This window comes from Alligator sinensis, unplaced genomic scaffold, assembly GCF_000455745.1.
Source record: "Alligator sinensis unplaced genomic scaffold, ASM45574v1 scaffold371_1, whole genome shotgun sequence".
NCBI classification, from domain to species: Eukaryota; Metazoa; Chordata; order Crocodylia; family Alligatoridae; genus Alligator; species Alligator sinensis.
The window spans coordinates 848556-870910 of record NW_005842262.1 but is presented as its reverse complement, the minus strand read 5'-3'; the positions used below and the strand labels follow the sequence as shown (position 1 = coordinate 870910).

Genomic DNA, 22355 nt, shown 5'->3' with positions numbered 1-22355 from the left:
GGGCTTTCAGACATGAAAATAGGCTTCTTTCACTATATCCAGACATGTGTGCCCCTGCCTACCATATTCTGGCTGGAAAATTGGTTGCAGGCTCGCCTTTCCCTCTACCATATAGGCTGCTGTGGTTCCAGGCTTTGAAGCAGAGGACGTACAAATTGGGGCCAGCTTAAGCCAGATGGGCTTGACTTGTGCAGGGACAGCTCCAGCAAGGATGTATTCTTCTGTTCCGGCCAGAACCTCTAGGGAACCAGGTGTCTTGTCTTCTCCCCGAAGACCATGCTTGAGAGGTGTTCAATCTGGGTACATACTAAGTAAAGACCTGGACAGCTGTTTATCACTGCTGAAATCCTGCAGTCCATGATAGCTGCTGTGTGTGTAGAACCAATTGCATGGAAATAAGAACTTGCATTCTGTAAGCTTCTCTATATTCAAGGTTTTTTTTTCCTACTAGGTGGATAAGTATATGAAGGAAATCCTTGAGGATCTGATTGGCAACCTGACCAGCAACCTCTGGAGGATCCGGGAATCCAGGTATTGTTAAGGAGTAATCTTTACTCTTAAAAAACCAAAGCAGTAAAGTTATTCTTAACCTCAGAAATCCTATTTCCTATTGAATGGAGTGAGAAAAATTAAGGTGGTTTCTTCCAGCTACCTCCTGGAGAGTCCAGCATCCTGGTACTGTGCTGAGGCATGACATAATCCCAAACACATGCCTTCAAGGGTCTCAATGGTTTCTGTCATGCCACAGCTTAATTATTTGAAAATATAGACTTTTGATTGCAGATCTTGGCTGTCCGTGGCCTGAAGTGTTGCTTAGTGTCGTGGTGAGAGAATATTGACAGCTCATCTTTGGGTGTATAGTACAAGTACTTGCTGACAAAACAGTGCAATTAGATACAGCTCTGGCAATAAACTCTTTTTAGTTAAATACTTTCAATATAATGCAAATACACCATCTAATCCAAACCTCAGACCTGATCCCTTGATTCTGATCTACCCCCTGTTTGACAGACTCAGTAAGATACTGTATCCTGTCTAGAATAAGTGTAGCTGGAATACTTGCAGCAGCTATGATGGGATTGCATAGACAGTCTTTTCTAATTGCATATAACTCCCAGTTTTTGCCTTTCTGGGTGAAATTTTCCAGGTCTTTTATCTGCCAAGAGATAAACTTACATTGTTCTTGAAAGTTTGAACAAAACCTGCTTTGTAGCTTTGGGGGAAGTAGTCAGAGTATCTATTTCAATATATAAAATGATAAGATGTGAATTAAATTATGAATTACACACTTCAAGAGGGATGCGGATAACCTGGAGAGGGTCCAGAGAAGGGCCACTTGTATGGTTAAGAGCTTGCAGGCCAAGCCCTATGAGGAGAGACTGGGGCACCTGGACCTTTTCAGCCTCCGCAAGAGAAGGTTGAGAGGCGACCTTGTGGCTGCCTATAAGTTCATCACGGGGGCACAGAAGGGAATTGGTGAGGTTTTATTCACCAAGGCGCCCCCGGGGGTTACAAGAAATAATGGCCACAAGCTAGCAGAGAGCAGATTTAGATTGGACATTAGGAAGAACTTCTTCACAGTTCGAGTGGCTAAGGTCTGGAATGGGCTCCCAAGGGAGGTGGTGTTCTCCCCTACCCTGGGGGTCTTCAAGAGGAGGTTAGATAGGCATCTAGCTGGGGTCATCTAAACCCAGCCCTCTTTCCTGCCTATGCAGGGGGTCGGACTTGATTATCTATTGAGGTCCTTTCTGACCCTATGAATCTGTGAATCTAATCCAACCTAATCTCCCTCTGTTGCAATTTAAGGCCGTTCTTGTCCTGTCTCCAGTGGATGCAGAGAACAGTTGAGCACCATCCTCTTTACAACAATCCTCTTTATAACAACTGTATATGAAGACTCTCATCAAATCCTGCCCTTAGTCTTCTCTTTTCTAGACTAAATAATCCCATTTCTTCCCATCTTCATAAATATCCCATGCTTTCCCAAATTGTATACATTTTAAAATATTATATTACATAAGATTGCAGTCTTTTGTAAAGAGTTGTGATGCTTAAATTATTGACCTATGGGTAAAGAACAGTCTCTTGCTATCTGAGTAAGGACTCACTTGGGATCCCAGTGATTTACAAGGATTTGAAGCTTCAGTTTTACACACATGGTAGTTTCTGTAATCAAAGTTTCCTTGTGTCCTAGCTGAAAGTAGGCTGCACTGCCTAGGCTTTTGTGTTGCACTGCAGTATGTGCTCTGTTTTATAAATGCCTAGTGTAGCAGGTACATACTGAATAAAGGGCTAGGTGCTGTGGAGAAAGAAGCAAATAGTTGTTACCAGCTCTGATTCACCACTGTATTCACCTAGTTATAAGTGAGGGTCAAATCAAATCGGATCCAATGGCGTTAAGGGTGTAGGAAATTTAGAGTGATGAATTAGGAAGATATCTGTTGAATGAGGCAGGGCTCTGTGATTCAGTATGTTATCCTGCGGGGGTTGGAGGAGCCTGAATTTCCTTTACACTAAGACTGTTACACCCTGGCCTGACCATGAAACGGACTTTGAAGGAGGTTTAAATTGTATTTATACTGACTTTCAAGTTCCTTTTCATAGTAGTGAAAAATGGGCCTTAGTGTAGCTGGGAATTGCACCTTCTCTTCCAAGGACCAACCCTTTTTCGAAGATGCCTTGTTTTGAGGTTTAAACAAAAAGTCATGTGAGATTTCTGGTGGTGGTGGTGATATGTTTTGAATTACTGAAATGCCCTTGTTGAACTGATTTACGTCTTAAAAAAAAAAACCTGTCTGCAGCTGTCTAGCGCTGAATGATTTGTTAAGAGGAAGACCGCTGGATGACATTATTGACAAACTTCCAGAGATCTGGGAAACGCTATTTAAAGTGCAAGATGACATTAAGGTAATCAGATTTCCTGTTGGATTATTAGTGAAATACAGAATTATTAAGAAAGTGGTAAGAAAATATTTCCTTAGAAGAATCTTTTACTGGCTTGGAAGCTGATCCTGATAGCTAGCAAAGTCTCTCAGCTTCCACTGAGGTCTAGGGGAGTTTCAAATCCTTGACAGTGGTCTAGTTCAAGCCCCTGAATTGGGAAATTCTCTATATGTATCTTTGGTGGGTTTGAAGATGAATATAAAGCTGATGTTGCTTTTCATTCCTATTAAACTTGGCCTTATAAAATGCTGCAGCCCTGATCCAGCAGAATGCTGCGGTAGATGGAGCAGTCCATTCAGGGCTGCACAGATGCTTTAAGGTGATGCACCTGTTCACAGTGACACAAGGCAATGTTAATGGCATGGGTCATTTGGAGTATGGGAAATACTTTTGGTGACCAGAATGACAAGACAACCTTATGTGGGATACAATTATGAATTACCACTGTAGTAACTAAATGCTCAGATAATGATAGATTGACCAAACACAGATGGGCCTTTTAAAGGTAACTAATTATGGGCTGCAGACAAGACCTATTAATACTTGTGTTTAAAAATTCATATACTTTCAAACACGAAAGTAAATAATGGCAAAATACGTTTAAATAAAAATGGCATTTTTTCTTTTAGGAGTCTGTACGAAAGGCTGCAGAATTAGCCCTGAAAACTTTAAGCAAGGTAAAAAAAAAAAATGAAAAAAAAAAAGGCTACTTCTTGCATATAGGGCTGCGGTTTACATAGTGTTATACAATAGTTAGTTTGCACCTTTTGAAGAGTGACTTTTTGTTTACAAGTTATTCTCAGATGAGTAGTGATTGTACTAAGGTGCAATGTTGCACTTTATAACCTAGTCAAAGTAAATATAGTGGGCTTGTTGAAATCCATCAGAGTTCTGTTTGAGGAAACCAGGATTGAACCAATCTGACATTTTAAGTCTTACACAGCTGCTGCAGGAAAGTACTGAATTCTGTTCCTCCTTGGGTCCTTATTTTTTCTGTGAGCATCAGACTTAACGGGAGGTGTTATGGGCAGAATGTGGTACATGTTTGCCTAGCACCGATATAGTTGGCCAAAGAGGGTTTTGCTGCCCTTTCTTAAGGTTCCAGAAGCTATTCTGGTTGTGGACATGCTAGTGTTCTCACTGAACATTTGACCCAGTCTATTCTGCAGATGTTTGTTCATTCAGACCATTACTAAGTCAAGCTGAAGCTAGAAGAGAGTAACACCTTAGAGACTATTTGGTTTAGAGAGGCATAAACTTTCATACGTGACAGCCTGCTTCATCAGATACTATCAAGCTGTGGAGGGTCTGTGAAGCACCATCTCTGCATGTGGGCGAAAATACAATTCCTGCCTGCCGTGACCCTAAGGGAGAACATAGGTAGAGTGCTTGACTAGAATTTGCCTTCAGTGTTTTATTTCTCTTACAGAAATGTACAGGCAGTCTGAGTTCGGTTGTGTGTGTGCAGGAGTAGGGGGGTGTTGATCCATATTGCTTTTAATTCTGAGAGAAGGCATTAGATTTATCTGGAATGAAAATTTTGGTGTGTGTCACTGACTCCCTCTTACATGTCATCAGGTATGTGTGAAAATGTGTGACCCCTCCAAAGGAGCCGCAGGCCAGAAAACAATAGCTGTGTTGCTGCCTTGCCTCCTAGACAAAGGAATGATGAGCACAGTGTCTGAAGTCCGGGCTCTCAGGTTTGTCTTGTAGCTTGTGATTCCTTTGGGGTTCTTTTGAATTTAGGCATTCTAGTCTCTCTGAAGATCATAGAATCAGAGAAAGTAGGAAGGGGACCATGGGAGGTCATCTAGTCCAACCTCCTACTTGAAGGCAGGATCATCCCTATCTAAACCATTCTGTGCAAGTGTTTGTACAGCCAGTTCTTAAAACTAGATGAACAGCCCTGTTACACAACTCCCAGGCCCATTGTCCAAAAAGATCAAGAACACCATAACCTGCCACAGGTAAAACAGGGAGATGAAGACCTGTCACTGCAAGACCAGGAAATGGTTGTGAAAATACACTTGAGAGAACCAGTGAAGAGGATCAGAAGCACAGGTTCAAATATTAGCAAGTTTCGGGAGGAGGGGTCTCTCCTCCTTTCTTGCAGGAAGTAAACTGACATTGGTGCAGTTTTCTGCGTGCAAGACTCCCCCACAGGACCTTACAGAGTGCAAATATGTCTGTTCTGCATGCATACTAAAGACTGCGTCGCATCGTTTTTCATAAGCGTGCAAGTTTATCCTTGTGTTTTCATGCCCGCTGTGGCTCCTTCCTCTTAATCATAGTCTTGTAGTTTTCCCTATGCTAGTTTTGCATATCTCGTGGGTATCTGCATTTCAGTTGCACTGAACGCAGACATCTAAATGTGTGTAACAGCCCAGGATCTGTTGAGACAAAAGAACTTCATGCACTTAAATGTTGTCATTTGGTAATTTTTCTGCCAGTAGAGTAAATGAAGCCTTAAACAGGCATCTGGTTTCAAGTAGAGCTGCCTTTTGCAAACATAATTTAATGCCGCTTAGTATTATCATCTGACCAGATTAAGAAATAACAAAATGTAAAATCTTTGATTTTTTTTTTTTTTCTTCCCCTGCTGGGGAAGCTTTGAAAGTACTTTGCCTTTCAGATTCTCAAGTGACATTGCCTTCACCCTTATTTGGCAAATAACTGTTTTGAGGGAGGGTATGCAAACTGAACGTGTTTGAGAGAGAGCACGTGTGGTATTTCTGAACTGACATGGCATGTAGCTTCTCTTTTTAACTTCATAATTTAGTTGTTTCCTATCTGCAGCATTTTGGATGTGCTAGATAGTAGGGTAAAATGTTGTGGACAGTGTGAAGTATCAGCACAGGCTTGGGGCCAATTCCAATCTTGGTTGCATCAAAAAATGAGCCAGAAAAATTCCATTTTGTAGATACACTCGAAACTGAGACCCAGATTTGAATTCAGACTTTTGTTAGCTTACCGTTGTAAAGAGTACAAGCTACCCCTGATGAAAGGGCTTTCTTAACTCACTAGCTCTGCAGGCTTCTGTAGTGATATGCTCTTCCATACTCTTCCAGCATTAACACTCTTGTGAAGATCAGCAAAAGTGCTGGGGCTATGCTGAAACCTCATGCACCAAAACTTATTCCTGCCCTGTTGGAGTCCTTGAGCGTGCTAGAACCCCAGGTTCTCAATTATTTGAGTCTCCGTGCCACGGAGCAGGAAAAGGTAAGTGGCACAACTATGAAAGACGTTTTCAAAGTAGCATGTCAAAGATTTATAGCTTCACAGCTGTAAACCAAAATCTTCCATAGCCTTAAACCAAAAATCAGTGGCTCTGAAGCAGAGACATAGCAGGGTATTGAGGGGAATTAGCTAACAAATCTAATGCCTCTTGTGTTGATATGCATTTGAAGAACAAGAGAGAGATCAAGTATTGTTCCTAAAACATACAGTGTATACCCAAAATAGGGATGCCTCATCCTCTTGTGTCCCCATGCCCTGCACCTTCCCTGCAGTAGATGTGGTTTAGTTTATGAAGAATTCCTAGCTTGCTAAAATTACAACTTGCCTGTGTTTGTCTGGAAATGCACACTCATCTAAGTTAGTGTGGAAGCAGCTTCCATGTGAGGTTGAAATCTGGGGGCATTTCTAGTGAAATACTTTTCTGCTGTCTCCACCTTGAACCTGCTTGGTCTTTTCTGTTTTCTTTAGACTGCAATGGATAGTGCAAGACTCAGTGCTGCTAAATCCTCTCCCATGATGGAAACGATCAATATGGTAGGTATTTGATTTAACCCCATTTTGGAGTAAAGATTAGTAATAACCTAAGTAGCCACATGATGGGAAGTTTTTCTTTATGCTTTTATCAGGTTGTCAGATATCTCCTGCAGTGCAGTCTTTTGCTCATATATTTGTTTTAGTTATTGTCTTTACTCCCCAGTACACATGTACCCACCCCCCACACTTTTTCTTCCGCCCCCTCTGCCATCCTTAGTAACCGAAATGCAGACATGTGGACAGATTCTCACCTGGGGTGAGCTATCATGACCTATGATAGCCAACTCCAGGTGAGAACCTGCCTCCCAATTTGGTAAAGAGGATACTCATGAATATCTGACATGGTATTCATAAAGGTGAGTACTTATGATGTTCCACAGATGGCACAGGGGTGATTGAATGTTACAATGAAGGGATTCCTCAACTTGTTTGAAGCAAATTACTTCTCTCTAATCACCTTTTATCTCTATCAACCTTAGAACTACACATTTTATCCTGCTCCTGATGTAGGCCTCCCAAGCAGGCAGGCTGAAGTAATTGCTCTTGAACACTGGCTCAAAGCTCTGTTTTTTCTCTCCATTCCTCTCTTTCCAGTGGTTTTTGGTGCTTTGGGCATTTAGATCCAGTACCAGTTTTCTTGCCCAGCTGGCTTCTTGGTGTCTGGTACTGATATATTATCACTGCTCGGTCAGGGTTTCCTTCTGCTCACCTTCTGCGAAATTTAAGTCTGCACCAAAATTTTTCCTTCTCCTTTCCAAACGCTGATTTGCCTGTATAGTAGTTTAATTTAATATTTTCTTTAAAATATTTAAAAGCCTGTTTAGCACTTGAATACATGTGTTTTGATTCAAGCAGGGGGTGGCACCGTACAAAATTGGTGTAACTTGGTGTAACAAGTTAGCCATCTCTTTATGGGGTCTAACCTTCCTGGTCTTGCCTCTTTCAAATTAGTGCTCATAGTACAATAGATTTGTAAGTGCAATGAAATGCTGGCACAGAGAAGTATAAGCCAGCAGCAGCTTTCCTGTTTTGACACAGGCTTGTGTTTCTTCCTCAAGATTTACAATCTTTTGTCTTTTCCACAGTGCTTGCAGTACCTGGATGTGTCAGTTCTGGGTGAGCTGGTCCCTAGGCTCTGCGAGCTGATTAAAAGTGGAGTAGGCCTGGGCACAAAGGTATGCTGGCCATTTTAATGAGTCTTTGGAAGTGGGAGAGGGAACAGCTTGAAAGGGTGGCTGCATCATGGCTGCTCTGAGCTTGAAGTTGCAGCCGTCACCAGCAAAGGTGGTAAATGTTTCATATCTGGATCTGTCTGCCCATAATTCTCTTTTTTTCTCTAGGAGCATCACTAGTAACCCCTCCCTCAGTGAGGCGGAGGATGGCTGCTGGGTTCTATGGGCATGTGCTGGACATCTGCTCTGATGTGCTAATTAGCACACAATGGAACAGACTTGATTAATTGAGTCTGCTGGGGCATGCTAATTGGCACGCTCCAGCAGCCTCCGTGTCATGTGTATTCAGCATCCCTGCACTTCAAAATGGCAGCAGGGGCGTTCTAACTAAAGTTTGGGATGTTGAACAAGCTTTAATTAAAGCGCCTCTCCCGTCATTTTGAAGTGCAGGACACTGAGTACACGTGACACTGCAGGTGCTTTAATTAGAGTGGTCTTGGAGCTGTTTTAACTAAAGAGCCCTCCCCCTCCACCCCAGAGACCATGTGTAAAGACACTGTATGAGAGTAGGTTGCAGAATATTGCTTGATGTGCCTCTGTCTGGCATGTGGGCCAGGTCCAGAGACTGGGCCCCAGGAGCTTTTGTAGCTTCCTTCTCCTAATGTGGCTCTTTTTTGCTTTTAAAAGAGAGGAATAGTTTCAAACTTGCTTGTAGACTGTGTTTGGGTCAGGGGCAGCATATAGAGCACTTAGTCCCATGGAGCTCTGATCCTGACAGGTACCCTCTGGCCCAACAGCACTGCATGCCAATAGCGTGTCAATAGCTAGAATTAGCTGATAATGGGTTTTGTTTTCCCTTTCGCTCTTCCAGGGAGGCTGTGCTAGTGTGATAGTATCATTAACCACTCAGTGTCCCCAAGATTTGACACCTTTTTCAGGTAAGGTTTGTTTTTAACACAGGGATTTTTTTTAAGTTGATTTTTTCAGTCCTTTGTAAATAGCTTGTTTTCGATTCTACCTATTTAGTTCCATCACAGGATGCTCTTCTGTATTCATATTTCCTGATTTCTAAAGGCAGTGTCCCTTGGAGCATAGTCTGTGTTTGGGGTTGTTCCTGTTCAGTTAGGCTATGTATATCACTAACACACATCATTGCCTCAGGAAAGTAGCACTGCAGATATCAAAGTCTACAGAACAGCAGTGTCCCACCTACCCTGTAGTTAAAGCTGTCTTGCAGCTGCTTCTGGTTTGGGGTATATTTTGGGGCCAAACCACATTATATTCCTATTTAAAGCCCACATGCCATGTACACTTAACTAAGCACATAGACTCATCCATTAACACCAATAATCTAGTGAACCCAAGACACTGCCTCCCACTGTGACAAAAGGCTGATTCTGCTATTTCGAGGCATGACTCTTTCTCTCTTTCCAAACAGGTAAACTCATGAGTGCTTTACTCAGTGGCCTGACAGATCGCAACAGTGTGGTGCAGAAGTCATTTGCTTTTGCAATGGGGCATCTTGTTAGGGTGAGACAGGCTTTGGTGTCTTTTCATTTAGCTCATTGGAGTTCATTTTTTTTAATGTGTGTTAAATAACTCTCTCTCTCTCTCTTTTTCTCTCTCAGACCTCTCGGGACAGTAGTACTGAGAAACTACTGCAGAAGCTTGGCAGCTGGTACATGGAGAAGGAAGGCAGGTGACTTTTTATTTTTTCAGTTTTTTGTTTTCAGTAAGGAACCAGCTCTTGTAGCTAGAAGAAGCCAATGAATGTTCACTCTAGCATTGTCTGTTTCCACACTTATAACTTGCTGGCCTACAGATTTTCTAGATGGATATGTTGCATAAAGCAAGAGGCTTCTTTCCTTCATATTACTGTGACTCTCTTTACTGGGTTTCATGAAATTGCTTCTGACTCTTCCTATCAGTCTTTCCACAAAAAATCTGACTTCAAATGCTCAAACCAGATAACTGTTTTCTTGTCTCTCCCCTTCAGAACCTGTCTACAGGACAGGCTGTGCTTTAACTGTTCATGCCATTGGACGCTACAGTCCAGATGTTTTGAAGAACCATGCCAAACAGGTCTTGCCATTGGCATTTCTGGGAATGCATGAGGTCCCTGATGAAGAGAAAGGAGAGAGAGATGATTCTAATTTATGGACTGAAGTATGGCAGGAAAATGTCCCAGGTAAGCTGCCCCAGGGATTGTTTTATGTGAGGCTGCTGGGGATGTTTAGACAGCTTGCACCCGAAATTCTTCAGAAAACTTGAATCTTAAGAAAATCCTTAAAATGATTTTTTTAAACTAATTTACAAATCAAATTGCATAAAAACAATAATGCTCTGTGGAAACATGGGACTTGTTGTTTAACCTGATCTTGAAGTTTCTTAGAAGAAAACTTCCCTTCCTGCCAGAGCCACCTTCTACCTTTTCCATTTCTCCAGCTCTGAGCTGTTGCTTCTTGGGGGAAGGCAGGAGAAGATGACTTATTTGAGAGTTGTTGGATGTTGACACTGGGCTTTTTTTGGGGGGGGGCGGGGGGGTGTTTTGTTTTGTTTTGTTTTTTTAACAGAGCTGCTTATTTAGGTGCCTGAATTGGAATTTGCTGGCTCTTGTTAGGCAGCCATTTTAGACACAGGAAGGACTAATGCTTAGGTCACACACCTGGGCTTTAGGAGACCTGGATTCAGTTTTCTGCTTCACTTCAGGCTTGCTGTATGGCCTTGGGCAGATCCCTTAGACTCTGTGTCTCAGCTCCCCATCTGCTAAAATATATAATGTGTGAGGAGAAGCACGTTGAAGAGTGTGAGTTGCTCAGATATGATGGTAATATGGCCCACATAATGACTTTAGTGGCTAATTTTGAAAATCTTGGCCAGCACTGTGGGGAGAGGAGGGTTCAGGGAAATGAATCCTATGCTCTCTGCAGGCACTTCTGATATTGTCAGGGAAGGGGGAAGAAGGGTGATTCTCAGTGTACAGGATAGCCTTATTAATGTGAAGGATCTCATTTCATTGGAGATATGCTAGGTGGCATTTGTAGTTCTCACCCTAAGGAGCAGAAATCACCTAAGAAAATCTAGAGATACATATTAAGCCATCTTTTTACATCTGTGGAAGAAGATTCATTGGTATAATACTCCTTTGTGAAACACTTGCTAGCTGTATTTAGCAGCTTGGTTTCAAATGTCCCACCAGGCGGGAGGTTGCTATGCAGTGATGTCTTATTGGGGACTGGGGGAATGTGTTGTCGTAAGACGTTTTTAATGAGTGTGTTTTGAAAAAAAACTAGCTTTCCTCAGGAAATCTAGATATTTCTAGAGAAATACCCCTGTTCCCACCAGAGAGAGAGAGAGAGCTCTCTAGCATAATTAGACACACCCTCTTACATCCCTTTTGAAGGATCTAGGGAACATAAAATCTTTCATTCATGGGTTGGGAATGACCCCCATTTTTTTCCATATGATGGTTTACTTAAGGTAAAACTGTGAGTAACTTACTGACTCAGTTCCCAGCCAAAAGAGGAGGTTCCCATTGCCGTTTAAAGCCATGTTTTTAACTGGATCACATTTGTATTCTTTTTATATAAAAAAAAATTGCAGTTTGTCTTTGTTTCATACACAGGTACCCATGGTGGTATCAGGCTCTACATGCCAGAGTTGATAGCCATTACCCAGAAGGCTTTACAGTCCCAGTCCTGGAAAATGAAAGCCCAGGGAGCAGCTGCCATGGCATCTCTTGCCAAGCAAACTAGCTCATTGGCACCTCCCCATCTGGGAATGGTGCTCACTGCACTACTTCAAGGTTTGCCAGGAAGGACGTGGACAGGAAAGGTAAAGGAGCAGCCAGCACCAAATGGGTCCACAGAGGTGCAAGTGTTCAGTCCCTGAGGCTAGGGAGGGAACATACAGAGCTGCTGATGTTCACCGTGGTATAGGGAGGATGATTTAAAATGGATGGTGCTTGCTGGACCATCTGTCTTGTATGCCTCTCAGATGTAGAGGGAGGCATTGGTTTTCTGGCCCTGGTTCTTGCAGTTTTAACAAATTGGATACCTGCACTGCTTTGTCCGTGACTGGTGGCAGGTGGCACAAGCCCTCATTTTTTAAATGGCAGGGCAAACTAGAGGTGGTACCATGGGGAGTTTCTTGCTGTGTCCAATGCCTCATGGAAATAAGAGTGTGGAACTCAGAATACCTTGCAGTCAGATTCTCATTAAGACCACTTTACACTACTCGACCCATTAAAGGGGACTAACTTGCAGGCGGACAGACTGGACAGCCTCTTTACGCTGCTAGGTCAGTGTAAATATGTAAACAAGAATGGGGCGTGTAACGTTTCCATGCATCAGTGTCCAGTGGGGGACTGTCACACAATGTAAAGGATGCTGAAATGGGAAGGAAGAGAGCAAAAAAAAGTGTGTCCTGCAGCAGAGTGCTGGGAAGAGCTTGTCTCTGGTAGAGGGGAGTGGCATTTGAGGGCTACTGCAGTGTCTGTTGGTGCTACCGGCACTCAGGGGAATTTGGAAAAGTATCACATAGCAGGAGGGCACCACCCTACTGCAGTGATGCTCATGAGCACTCTCTTCTGTTTAATGCTCACAGGAGGAGTTGCTGAAAGCTGTCGCCAGCGTGGTCTCTGCATGCAGGTAACTATTCCCAGTGAAGGTGCTGTACCTTCAGACTCTCCAGCAAGGGTTGCCACACATGGCTACTGCCTGCCAGATCTGAGATGGGGAAACTCCACTGCCCCCTGCTCTTTTAGTGAGGAGTGGGAGATGGTAGGATCTGAGCACTGCCCAAGTCTCCAAGTGGACATGAACACTTTATTTCCCCTCTCCTTGGATCTGGGGTGCTGGGATGGAAGGGAGGAGAGGGCTGGGATCTGTTGAGGTAGAGGTCAGGGTGTGTGTTCTTTGAGGAAGGATAAGGCACAGGACTGAGATACTAAAGCAGATAAGGGTGGAAGGAAGAGGGAATATAATAAGCAAGGGAAAGGATGTATTTAAAAAATGAGAAGGAAGCTACAGAGATGAAGTGTGATGCACTGGCATGGTGCTTAGGGGAGAGTTGAATGGCAAAACAGAGCAAAGTGTGTGGACATGCCAATGCATCCTCTGCCCTACATGAATGTGCTCTCTGAAGTGAATGGGTTGGCTTATCACCCATGTGTCTTGGGGAAGCCTAGAGCACTGAACTTGCCAGGCAGGGTTTCAGCCCTTTCTCGGCACCCACGAGACTGAGAGGGTGCACAGGGACTTGGAATAATCCGCTATTGACACAAAAAAAAAATTCCTAATTGAAGTCTTAGTTTTGGAATTGTTTTGGGGTCTGGGGCCTTGTTGAACTTGCTGGGTCCATGAGGATGTCACTTGGCATTGACCATCCATGCACATGGTGTTTCAGTGCTGAGCTGCAGAAACCAGTGCCGAATCAGCCCAGCGTCAGTGACGTTGTCCAGGTCATCCTGAAGGAGTGCCGCAAAGAGAACCTCAAGTACAAAATCGTTGCCCTCCGCTGTGCAGCAGAGGTGCTGCAGGTGACAAAGGAGGACCGGTTCCAGGAGCTGGCTGACATCATCTTCCCTATGATAAAGAAGGTGACCCTTCTGTCTCCAGAGCTTATTTTCTTTGAACCCCCCCGAAGGCTGCACTCATATGCCTCTGCCCCAATCTGGCCTGTTTCCTGGTGCCTGCTGATGTAAGTGAGATACGTTCCTCATACAGATTGGCCCAGTTTCGGGCTGTACATCAGGCCTCACAGTGGGGGAGTCTTGGTGATACCTACTCCCCTTCAGATTGACCTGGGAAGGAAGCTGAAGTTGAGGTCTGTGCAACTCAGAGGATATAGTGTTTTCCAAGAACACTCGATGGCCTCTCTGCATAACTACTCCGCAGCAGAGAGAAGCGCCTGTGGCACTTGTAGGAGCCAGTGTTTTCTCACTGTCTCTTCCTAATACTTCTTCAACCACACTATTGGCATGTGATGTGTGTGTCCCCGTTGATTGCTGCCTCCACCTGAGTCTCAGGACGTGATTTTCAGGTGCTGTGTATCTGCAAATCAGGATGTCAGTGTGAATGGCAAGCATCTGCTCCTCTGTTCCTGGGCCCTAATGTCATTACAGCCCTCCAGAGTCATGCAGGATGAAAGAGAAATTATACTAATTTCTGCAACTGTTGCTGATAGCAACAGCAATGCAGTAAACTGAGTGGCTGTCAAGGATATAGTGACTAGGTACAGGGCCTGCTGGGCTCAAGGTATTGTTAAACAAATGTAGCACAATGTAAGCCAGTGTTACAGTTGGTCTTCCTTCTTTTTTGTCAACACCCCTGATACTTCTCACACCCCGCTTCTGACCCACCCATCCTGATACCTCTGCAGAATTCTCATGGGAGCATGGGAGCCAGTTCACCAAAGGGAGACGATGAGGATGAGAATGAACAGGAAAAGGAGCTACAGATGGAAACTCTGCTCTGTGCCTTTGAGAGTCTGGGCAAGGCCTGGCCTAGGAGCCTGGAGACGCAACGTAAGTCGGGTCAGGCACATAACAGACAAGGCCAGCAGTAGGTGGGGCAAAGAGTATCCATGTTAAAAGGGAAGCCTGAAAGCACGTTGAGGGAAGGGTAGGAATATCAAGAGTTTTCCAAAGTCCTTTCAGCACCTTGGAGGTAATTGGCTACAGTGGGTTAGATTTTCCTTGCTGGCCAAGAATGGGGAAAAGCAGAGCTGCCTTTCCCACTGCAGTAAGTGCTCACTGAGTCACTACAGCCAGCTGTTCCCAATGCTCCTCACTCATGAAAGTTACCAAAATTTACATCTGTCCCAAGCTCCCTTAGCTACACTGTTAACAAGTGGGGAGCACTGTGATGATTCACTTGGGCCAACACTTTCTACCTTGGGGTGCCAGACATAAGACAACAAGCTGTCCATGGCACTGAGTACTCAATTTTCCATTGAAGCCAATAAAACCTCTGAAGGATATGGATTGAGTTGCTTGTCTGCAGCCACTTATGAAAGAAATGTGCTGTCTTGCCTGGAATCATGGAGAGCTTCAGTGTGGTTTGTGGGAGGAGGCTGTGATGGTAGCCGGGTTTGGGAGCTCTGGTGCAGACTGTGACTCAACCAAGTGGGAAATGTTCGCTTCTAATTTTGCTTGTTGATGTAACAAAACCCTAACTTGTTTGCAGGCTGCTATCGGCAAGAGCTGTGCAAGTTAATGTGCGAGCGTCTGAAACTTAGCACGTGGAAAGTGCAGCTGGGAGTCCTGCAGGCAATGAATGCCTATTTTCAAGGGTAATTCTCTTGCTTGTGCTTTGCTTCCATTGCACACATTTTGCTCTGGCATGTTGATCCTTTTTGTGACAACTGCACAGTGACTGGGACCGTCATAATTGCTCAAAACCAGTTCAGTAGATCATAGGAAAGTAGGGCTTTAAAAGACCTCCCAAGATCATCTGCCTATGCCCTCTGCTGAAGGCAGGATCATCCCTGACTAAACAAACCATCCCAGCCAAGTGTCTGTCCATCCTGCCCTTGAAAACTTCCAGGGATGGAGATTCCACAGCTGCTTCTCTAGGTACCTGTTGTGCTTAACACCTTCATAGTTAGAAAGTTCCTCCTAATTTCTAGTCTAAATTTCATCTGCTGCAGCTTGAGACCATTGCTCCTAGTTCAGTTCCTTAAAGCCACAGAGAAAAGCCCATTTCCATCCTCCTTGTAATTGCCCTTCAGGTATTTTGAAGACTATTATCCAGTCCCCCCTCTGTTTTCTCTTCTCCAGAATAAACAATCACAGTTGTTTCAGCCTTTCCTCATAAGTCATGTTTCCCAGGCCTCTAATCATTTTTATCAGTCTCCACTGGACTCTTCCAATCTGCCCACAAGTGTAGGACCCAAAACTGGACATAGTACTCCAAGTGAGGCCTCACCAGTGCTGAAAAGAGCAGAAGAATCAGTTTCCTTGATTTGCAAGTGAACTTCTGTTAATACTACCCCGGACGCTGTTGGGTTTTTTTGCAATACTGTTAGCTCATATTCAACTTACGGTCAGCTGTAACCCCCTGTCCTTCTCTGCAGTCCTGCAGCCTAGCCAATCATTCCCCAGTCTGTATTTGTGCATGCAATTATTTCATTCTCAGTGCAGGATTTGTATTTGTCCTTCTGTTTTATCTGATTAATTTTCGACCATGTTTTCCAGTTCATCCAGGTCATTCTGGATCCTAGCCCTACCCTCAGGAATGTCTGCAACTCCACCCAATTTGGTGTCATCTGCACATTTGCCAAGTGTATACTTGATTCTATCATATATAAATCATTAATGAAGATGTTAATGTTTAATACTAGATCCAGGACCCCACTTTATACCTCCTCCCAAAGCAACCCATGGACTGGCCCCTGTTGCCTTTGGCAAGCTGAATCTAACATGGCTTTCCAATTTGCTAGGTTGATGCTTTTTGATGAGGAGCACCTGGACCCTGGGGCTTTGAGAGGCATACTTTTGGAAACCTGCTCATCTATCACACACTCATTAGGTAAATATTTTCCAACAGGTGGCTGGGAATGAATTGCTTATTTCAATGTTGTTGGGTTTTTTTTGTTGAAAGTGGAGTTGCCCATGGTACTTTGCCCAGGGACATCAAACTCCTCTGGAGCAGGAAACCCCTGAAATCTCCTATAAATGCCTGACTTCTAGGAGAGGGGAGATAGCTTTCCATGCAGGTACATGAAAAACTGTCCTGGCAGGCATTTTTACTTTCATATTTTCTCCTTTCTCCCATACAGTCAAACTCTACTGATGCTTAGTGAGATCCATTTTCCCTTCTCCATTCAGACTTTCTTGCTATGTCTGTGTTCCACTCTGTGGGGTACTGTAGAGACCCGTGGTTAGCTCAGGCATTTGTAACACAGAGCTCTGCTTGGTTTGCTTTACCCTGCCAGCTTGTTCACAGCTGGCCTGAGGCTGAGCACACTGCAGCAGGGCACGGAGTAAATATATTCTTTGAAGCTAGGCCTAATTCATGTCAGAACCTGTAGCCCACATTTATCCTCAACCACAGATCCCTCTACGGTTTCCCCAGACATTCTGCGCTGCGCATCGGAGAGGGTTCAAGTTACCTGTGTATTAGGTGACTGCTGTGCCCTTCCACAATACAGGCTGTTCCCAGGGACGGAGAGGCCTGTCTAATCTATGCCAGCCTCCCCAGTGGATGGCAGAACTGCCCAGAATCTCTGTGGCAATCCATGCAGCTGCCTTGCCCCCAAAGTGCTCACTCACTTCAGAGACAGTCCTGAGTATGAACATTACAGCCATCTGCTGTGCCAAGCAGACTCTTCCCTGACCTTATACTTCCAGGGATTTCTGCCAATACAGCTCTTTCCAGCATAAAGAGGCTGAAGTGGGAGTGAGGATTTTACCTCTGTAGCTAAGGCCCATGCAGGCTTTTGTGCTGCGGACTGGTCTCAGGAAAACAACTTGATCAGAGCGGTTTTTGCCTTGTGCTCACTAGTGGAAGCCTGCTGTTGCAGCCTCATCTTTGTTTGGAGGTAGTTAGCCTTGTTACCCTGGAGTCAGGCAGAACGAAGAGCAGGACCATTCCTAGTATCTGTGAAGTAGGCTGTTGCCTACAGAAGCTCATGCCTCTCTGAACCAGGTAGTCTCTAAGGGGCCACCCTGCCCTACCTTCTGCTGAAGTAGAAAATCCCCAGATGATTATTTTAAGTATTGACCACACAGAGTTCTTGGCAAAGAGATTCCTTCACATACAAAAGCTGTTTCTTGAGGGCTCCTGGGTAGCAATCTGATGGTGCTGCTGTGTTTACCAGGTTTGTCACTTTCCAGTTCCTCTCACCTGTGAAACAGAGGGACCGTGGGGTTTGTGGTGGAAGGTCCTGCTTGATGCTTTTGTGGACTCAGTAACAGGGCATAAGGAGCCTGTATGGGCAGAGCCCAGTGCCGTGAAGATGTGTGGGGCGTTCTGTACAGGTTACATGAGGGACAGAAGCATTCTGAACTGCACAAGCTCTGTGATAAATAGTTAATGCTGTCTTTGTACACTCTGAATATGTTCTTTCTTTCTCAGAAAATAAAAGCTACACCTCCATAAGAACAGAAGCCTTGTCTGTGATAGAACTGCTGCTCACCAAACTCTCAGGTGAGGCTCTTTGGGCTTTGGGAGTCCAGCTCAGTGCATGGCTCAGAGGCCTAGAAGTGTAGAGACACAGTGTCTTGCAGTGCCACCACTAGATGCCGTAGGAGCAACACTGTGACCCAGCGAATGGTGCTTTTCCTTCCTGGAAATGCATGTTGTGTCATGATGTATGATGTGCAGCCTTGTACATGGGAGCAGGAAGGAGACATGGAGGGACAGTCTTGGAGAAGATAGGGGTAAAGTTGAGGTCTGAAATGTGAGTTCTTCCCCTGGAGGGGAGAGCAAGAGCTCTGTGTAGGCAACGCAGGCCTGTTTCCAACTCTCTGGATAATCTGTGGGTTCAGATTTTGCACAGTGCCCCATGGAGGAAACAGCCTGCCCTCTGGTGGGGCGGAGGAGCTGTTGCAATTAGCGCCTCAGCTTCAGTTTGAGGATTTATTTCCTGAAAAACCACCCTTAGACCTAAAACAGACGTGTTCTCTCCGGTATCCAGTGCAGCTGTGGCTGCTCTTTGTCATTGTTTAGCAAATTTCTCCTTTAAGTTCTTAGGCTCCAGCCTGTAGCCCTGTGCACCTCCTTTACTGTAGCAGGAGGTGGCTGCGTGTTCTTCTCCTTTCTTTTGAAGCCATTGTGAGGTGACTGCCCCTGTGCTTGAGCATGGTGGACCTAGTATAGCTGGGCCTAAGCAACCGCTGCTCTTCCTTGAAGCCTGTGCATCTTTGTAAGTCGGGTTGAATTAGCCCAACACAACAGAGAGCCCTTCATGAATCTCTTCACTTCATCCAGGGAGCCTTGTTACTTAAGGCCACTCTAGCATTCACGTGAAAATAACACCAAAATGTGCCTTGTCTCTCTTTCTCCACCTAGAGTCTAAACAGTGGGAAAGTCTGACCCCACAAAGCAGGGAGCTTCTCATGGGCTCGTTAACGACCATGGCATTGGACAGCAGACCTGAACTGCAAGAGAAAGCATCTTTATTGAAGAAAACACTTGAAAATCTTGAGTAATTGTAAAACAAACAAAGTGCCATGTAAAACACACAGTGCAGTGATCTGAAAACCAAGTGGGAAAATGAAGATTAATCTGTAGCATGCATCATTCCTTGGCCAAAATAAAAATGCCTTAAATTCTGTTCCCCATTAACTTTATTTTTACTGTTTTTAAGCTGCTGGTTAGGTAATGTTGTATCAGTAAATACCTCTAATGATTTGCCCTTGCGGGCTTGTAGGTGTGTGACCCGAAAAAAAATGCCAAGTGTAAGATGCATCTGATTTTTAAAATAGGCAAGGATTTACTTGAGTTACTTTAGATCCCTGTTGTCCCGACAAGAGTTGTTGAAGGTGGTTGGAAAAACCAACACTGGAAAATGAAATGCTTAAATTTCATTTCATTGTATCGTGTGTTTGTGTGTGTGTTTGTGTGCGCGCGCGTGTGCGTGTGCATGGAGATTTAATACTTGATGTCCAAACAGTGATTCTTTGGATGTCCCCAGGAGAACAGGGGGAAACTAATATTTGCATCAGCAAGAGTTGAACTCTTGTCTCCATTGCAGTCAGTGGCAAAGCACCCATGGACTTCACTGGGGCCAGGGTCTCACCCCAGCTCTCCATCTTCTGCTAGTCCAGCCTGGTCCTCCTCCCTTGCACGCCCTCCCATTGCCCATGTTGGTTGTGAAAGGCAGAGTACTTTTGACTTATTTATTCCACCTCTGACCTGAAAGTGGACTGAGTGAGTCCATATCCCCCTTCTCCCCTCAGCTCATAGATTCCAGTCTCCCAAATTTTCAACAATCACTATGTTCCCCAAAGGATGCACATGAGAGCGCACTTTAATGAGTTGCCATGGGGGGTAGGTGGATTGAGTCTGTGAAACTAGGCAAACCTTGACAGGTGGAACACTGCTCTTCTCAAAGTTGTTTTGCATGACACTCCACAACTGCAGCAGAAAACAAAGTTAAAATGAAACCTGTTCTAGAGATGTTTTTCAAAAGTGTTCAAAGTTTGCCAATGACAAATTTTTGTAGTCGTACTTGTTTCCTTCCTGTTCATAACCCTGTTCTTGCTTTGGAAACATGTAACAATTTAGACTTCTCAGTGTTTGTAACGAATGACATAATTGCTCCTCTGTCAGGCACCAGCTTGGGCTGGTTTCCAGCAAGTCCTTTTAATTTGCACTTCGGAAAGACTATCGGCATTAACGTGAAGTAAAACCTCTATTTGATTACCTAGCCATAGTGCCCTCCCCGTTTCCTCTCCACAGACAGAAGGCATAAAATTTGCTGCTGTGGCAACAGGTTTGAGAAGTGTAAAATGGCCACTATAACTCAATCTGTTTAGCATATGTACAGCTTCTCTGAGGATGCTGCTTTGCTGATGTTGGTGACACCACTGCCACAGATTTCAGTAAGAAAAGGCCTGTTATTTCCTTATTTGCTCCCTCGTGCTCTCCTGTCCGCTCCTGACACGGTCAGCTAAGAGGAGAGAATCTTTTGGATAACCCAGCCAAGCACCCACCTTTTCCCCAAGCAGGTGGCACGTTCGGGAGTGAGTATTCTGGACTCGCCTTTCCCTTGGGTGCTGTGTGTTCTTTAACAGTCCATGTTTTTGGCACTGGTTCACCTTAACAGTCTGATGTGCTGATGGAAAGAAGGAAGGAAGGAAGGCAGCCAGTGCGTGCCTGGCAAGAAATTTTCAGCAGATATAGATGACTCCGCCAGCCTTTCAGGAACCTCAGCAAGCACTAATGCATCAAATGAGCCCTTCTCATCAGGCAATCCCTTGGTGCTGAGAGCAGGTGCTTATCTATGACCTCGTGGCAGGGAGCTGCTCTTTGTTTACATGTCGTTCGGAGTACCAAGCACATTTGTAAATTTTAAAAGCATATTGGACAAATCTCTTGATGAAGGCACCTTTTAAATGAATGCAGAACTTGCCCTCTGTGAAATCTTGTTTCACAAGAGCTCATTTTTGATGAGGAAACGTCCTGACTACTTTGCTGCAGTGACTGTTTATCCGACTTGGTCTTTTTCATACAGCTCGAGGAACAGGCAGATAGTTCCAGTAACCTAAGAGGTTCTGATCTCCAATGTGCTGCTTTCAGCAGGGACTCAAGTATTTGGAAGCAGAATCTAAGATGATTGAGTGGCCATTAGTAGAGCAACTGTACTAGTTGCCAGAACAAACGTGTTTTTCCCCTAGGTAGTTTATAGTACATGGAAGAACATGTTCTAGGAATTCTAATGACACCTAGGTTGACAATTCTGGCCAAGATTATTGGGAAGTTAGAGATGGTAAAACGGTTCCTCTCTGAATCACAAAGCAATATGTTTTCTAATGATTAAAGAACCAATTCAGAGTTCCTCTAGAGCATGTGCCTATACACAGAACCTACCTGCACAAAGCTGATGCTAACTGAAACAGAGGTTTGATTCCCAATTCTCTTTTCATTTGTAAACTTGACAAGAAAAAAAAAAGAGATGTGGCCTTCCTAGAGTTTTTCCTCTAAGAGTGATTGCACTATGTAAAACACTGTACTTTGCCCTTCTCGGGCATTTCTTGTGCTGCTGCAATGCTGCTTTGTATACCAGGAGTGAGGCGTGCAAGTTTGACACTAGCACTCGTTCTAACCTGCGAGCTGTTGCTTAAATGGATGTATATTAAGAAAAGTTTTCTAATGTTGCAAGGTCTCCATCGAATTCACCACAATCTGTACTCAGCTGTCAAAGTATGTAAATGAATCAAGTGAAAGAAAATGCTCTCCCACTTACCAAAAAGGTAACATTAAATAAAAGTGCATGACCTGTTCTTGGAAGTAACTGGCAATTTTTTCCCTATTCATGTGTCAGTTTTTGCTGTCCACTGCCTTGCAAAGTTCCAAGCTGGCATTAATGTTACACACTAGGCACTTATCATGGATTTCACTACTTCTACTGTATGTCTGATTCAGCTGAAGGGACAACTGGATCTGTATGTCAGCTATCCACATAATTGCTTTGCTCCAAGCCCATGGCACCTCTTGGTACTTCACTATCAGTTAGCCTGCACTGAAACTGCTAATGGGCCAGTTTTGGATTTGTTGCATAGGTGCAACTGAAGGCAGGACTAGGCCAAAACATTGAAAATCACTTAATTGCTATTTAAGGAATTTAGCCCTCAGCTTCTTGTTAAAACAACAGCCAAGTACACCGTTACACTCCATATGCAGTTCAAGGGACCTTCCTCTCAAAGGTTTTCATAAGACAGGGGAAAACAGTAGAGCAGAAGTTGATGAAGCACTTGTCTGTTGCAGTAGGAAATAATACCTAAGCAAAATAGTTAATTGT

General features: G+C 44.2%; 1 protein-coding gene across 2 annotated transcripts in view; it reads left to right on the top strand.

Annotated features, from left to right (window-relative positions):
* ECPAS (Ecm29 proteasome adaptor and scaffold) overlaps window positions 1-21847 on the top strand; it is a 75583-nt gene extending 53736 nt beyond the window's left edge. The window contains exons 31-49 of one of the 2 annotated variants that reach the window (XM_025208972.1): window positions 452-531; window positions 2802-2907; window positions 3573-3620; window positions 4522-4643; window positions 6012-6162; window positions 6649-6714; window positions 7800-7889; window positions 8758-8824; window positions 9325-9416; window positions 9515-9581; window positions 9883-10074; window positions 11512-11720; window positions 12492-12535; window positions 13293-13485; window positions 14268-14412; window positions 15074-15179; window positions 16329-16417; window positions 17966-18037; window positions 18902-21847. In XM_025208972.1, the coding sequence (XP_025064757.1) occupies window positions 452-531; window positions 2802-2907; window positions 3573-3620; window positions 4522-4643; window positions 6012-6162; window positions 6649-6714; window positions 7800-7889; window positions 8758-8824; window positions 9325-9416; window positions 9515-9581; window positions 9883-10074; window positions 11512-11720; window positions 12492-12535; window positions 13293-13485; window positions 14268-14412; window positions 15074-15179; window positions 16329-16417; window positions 17966-18037; window positions 18902-19041 (2079 nt within the window). In that variant the 3' untranslated portion in view covers window positions 19042-21847. The remainder of the gene's footprint in view (window positions 1-451; window positions 532-2801; window positions 2908-3572; window positions 3621-4521; window positions 4644-6011; window positions 6163-6648; window positions 6715-7799; window positions 7890-8757; window positions 8825-9324; window positions 9417-9514; window positions 9582-9882; window positions 10075-11511; window positions 11721-12491; window positions 12536-13292; window positions 13486-14267; window positions 14413-15073; window positions 15180-16328; window positions 16418-17965; window positions 18038-18901) is intronic. The other variant, XM_025208973.1, reaches the window with a different exon arrangement.
* The last annotated feature ends 508 nt before the right edge of the window (window positions 21848-22355 follow it).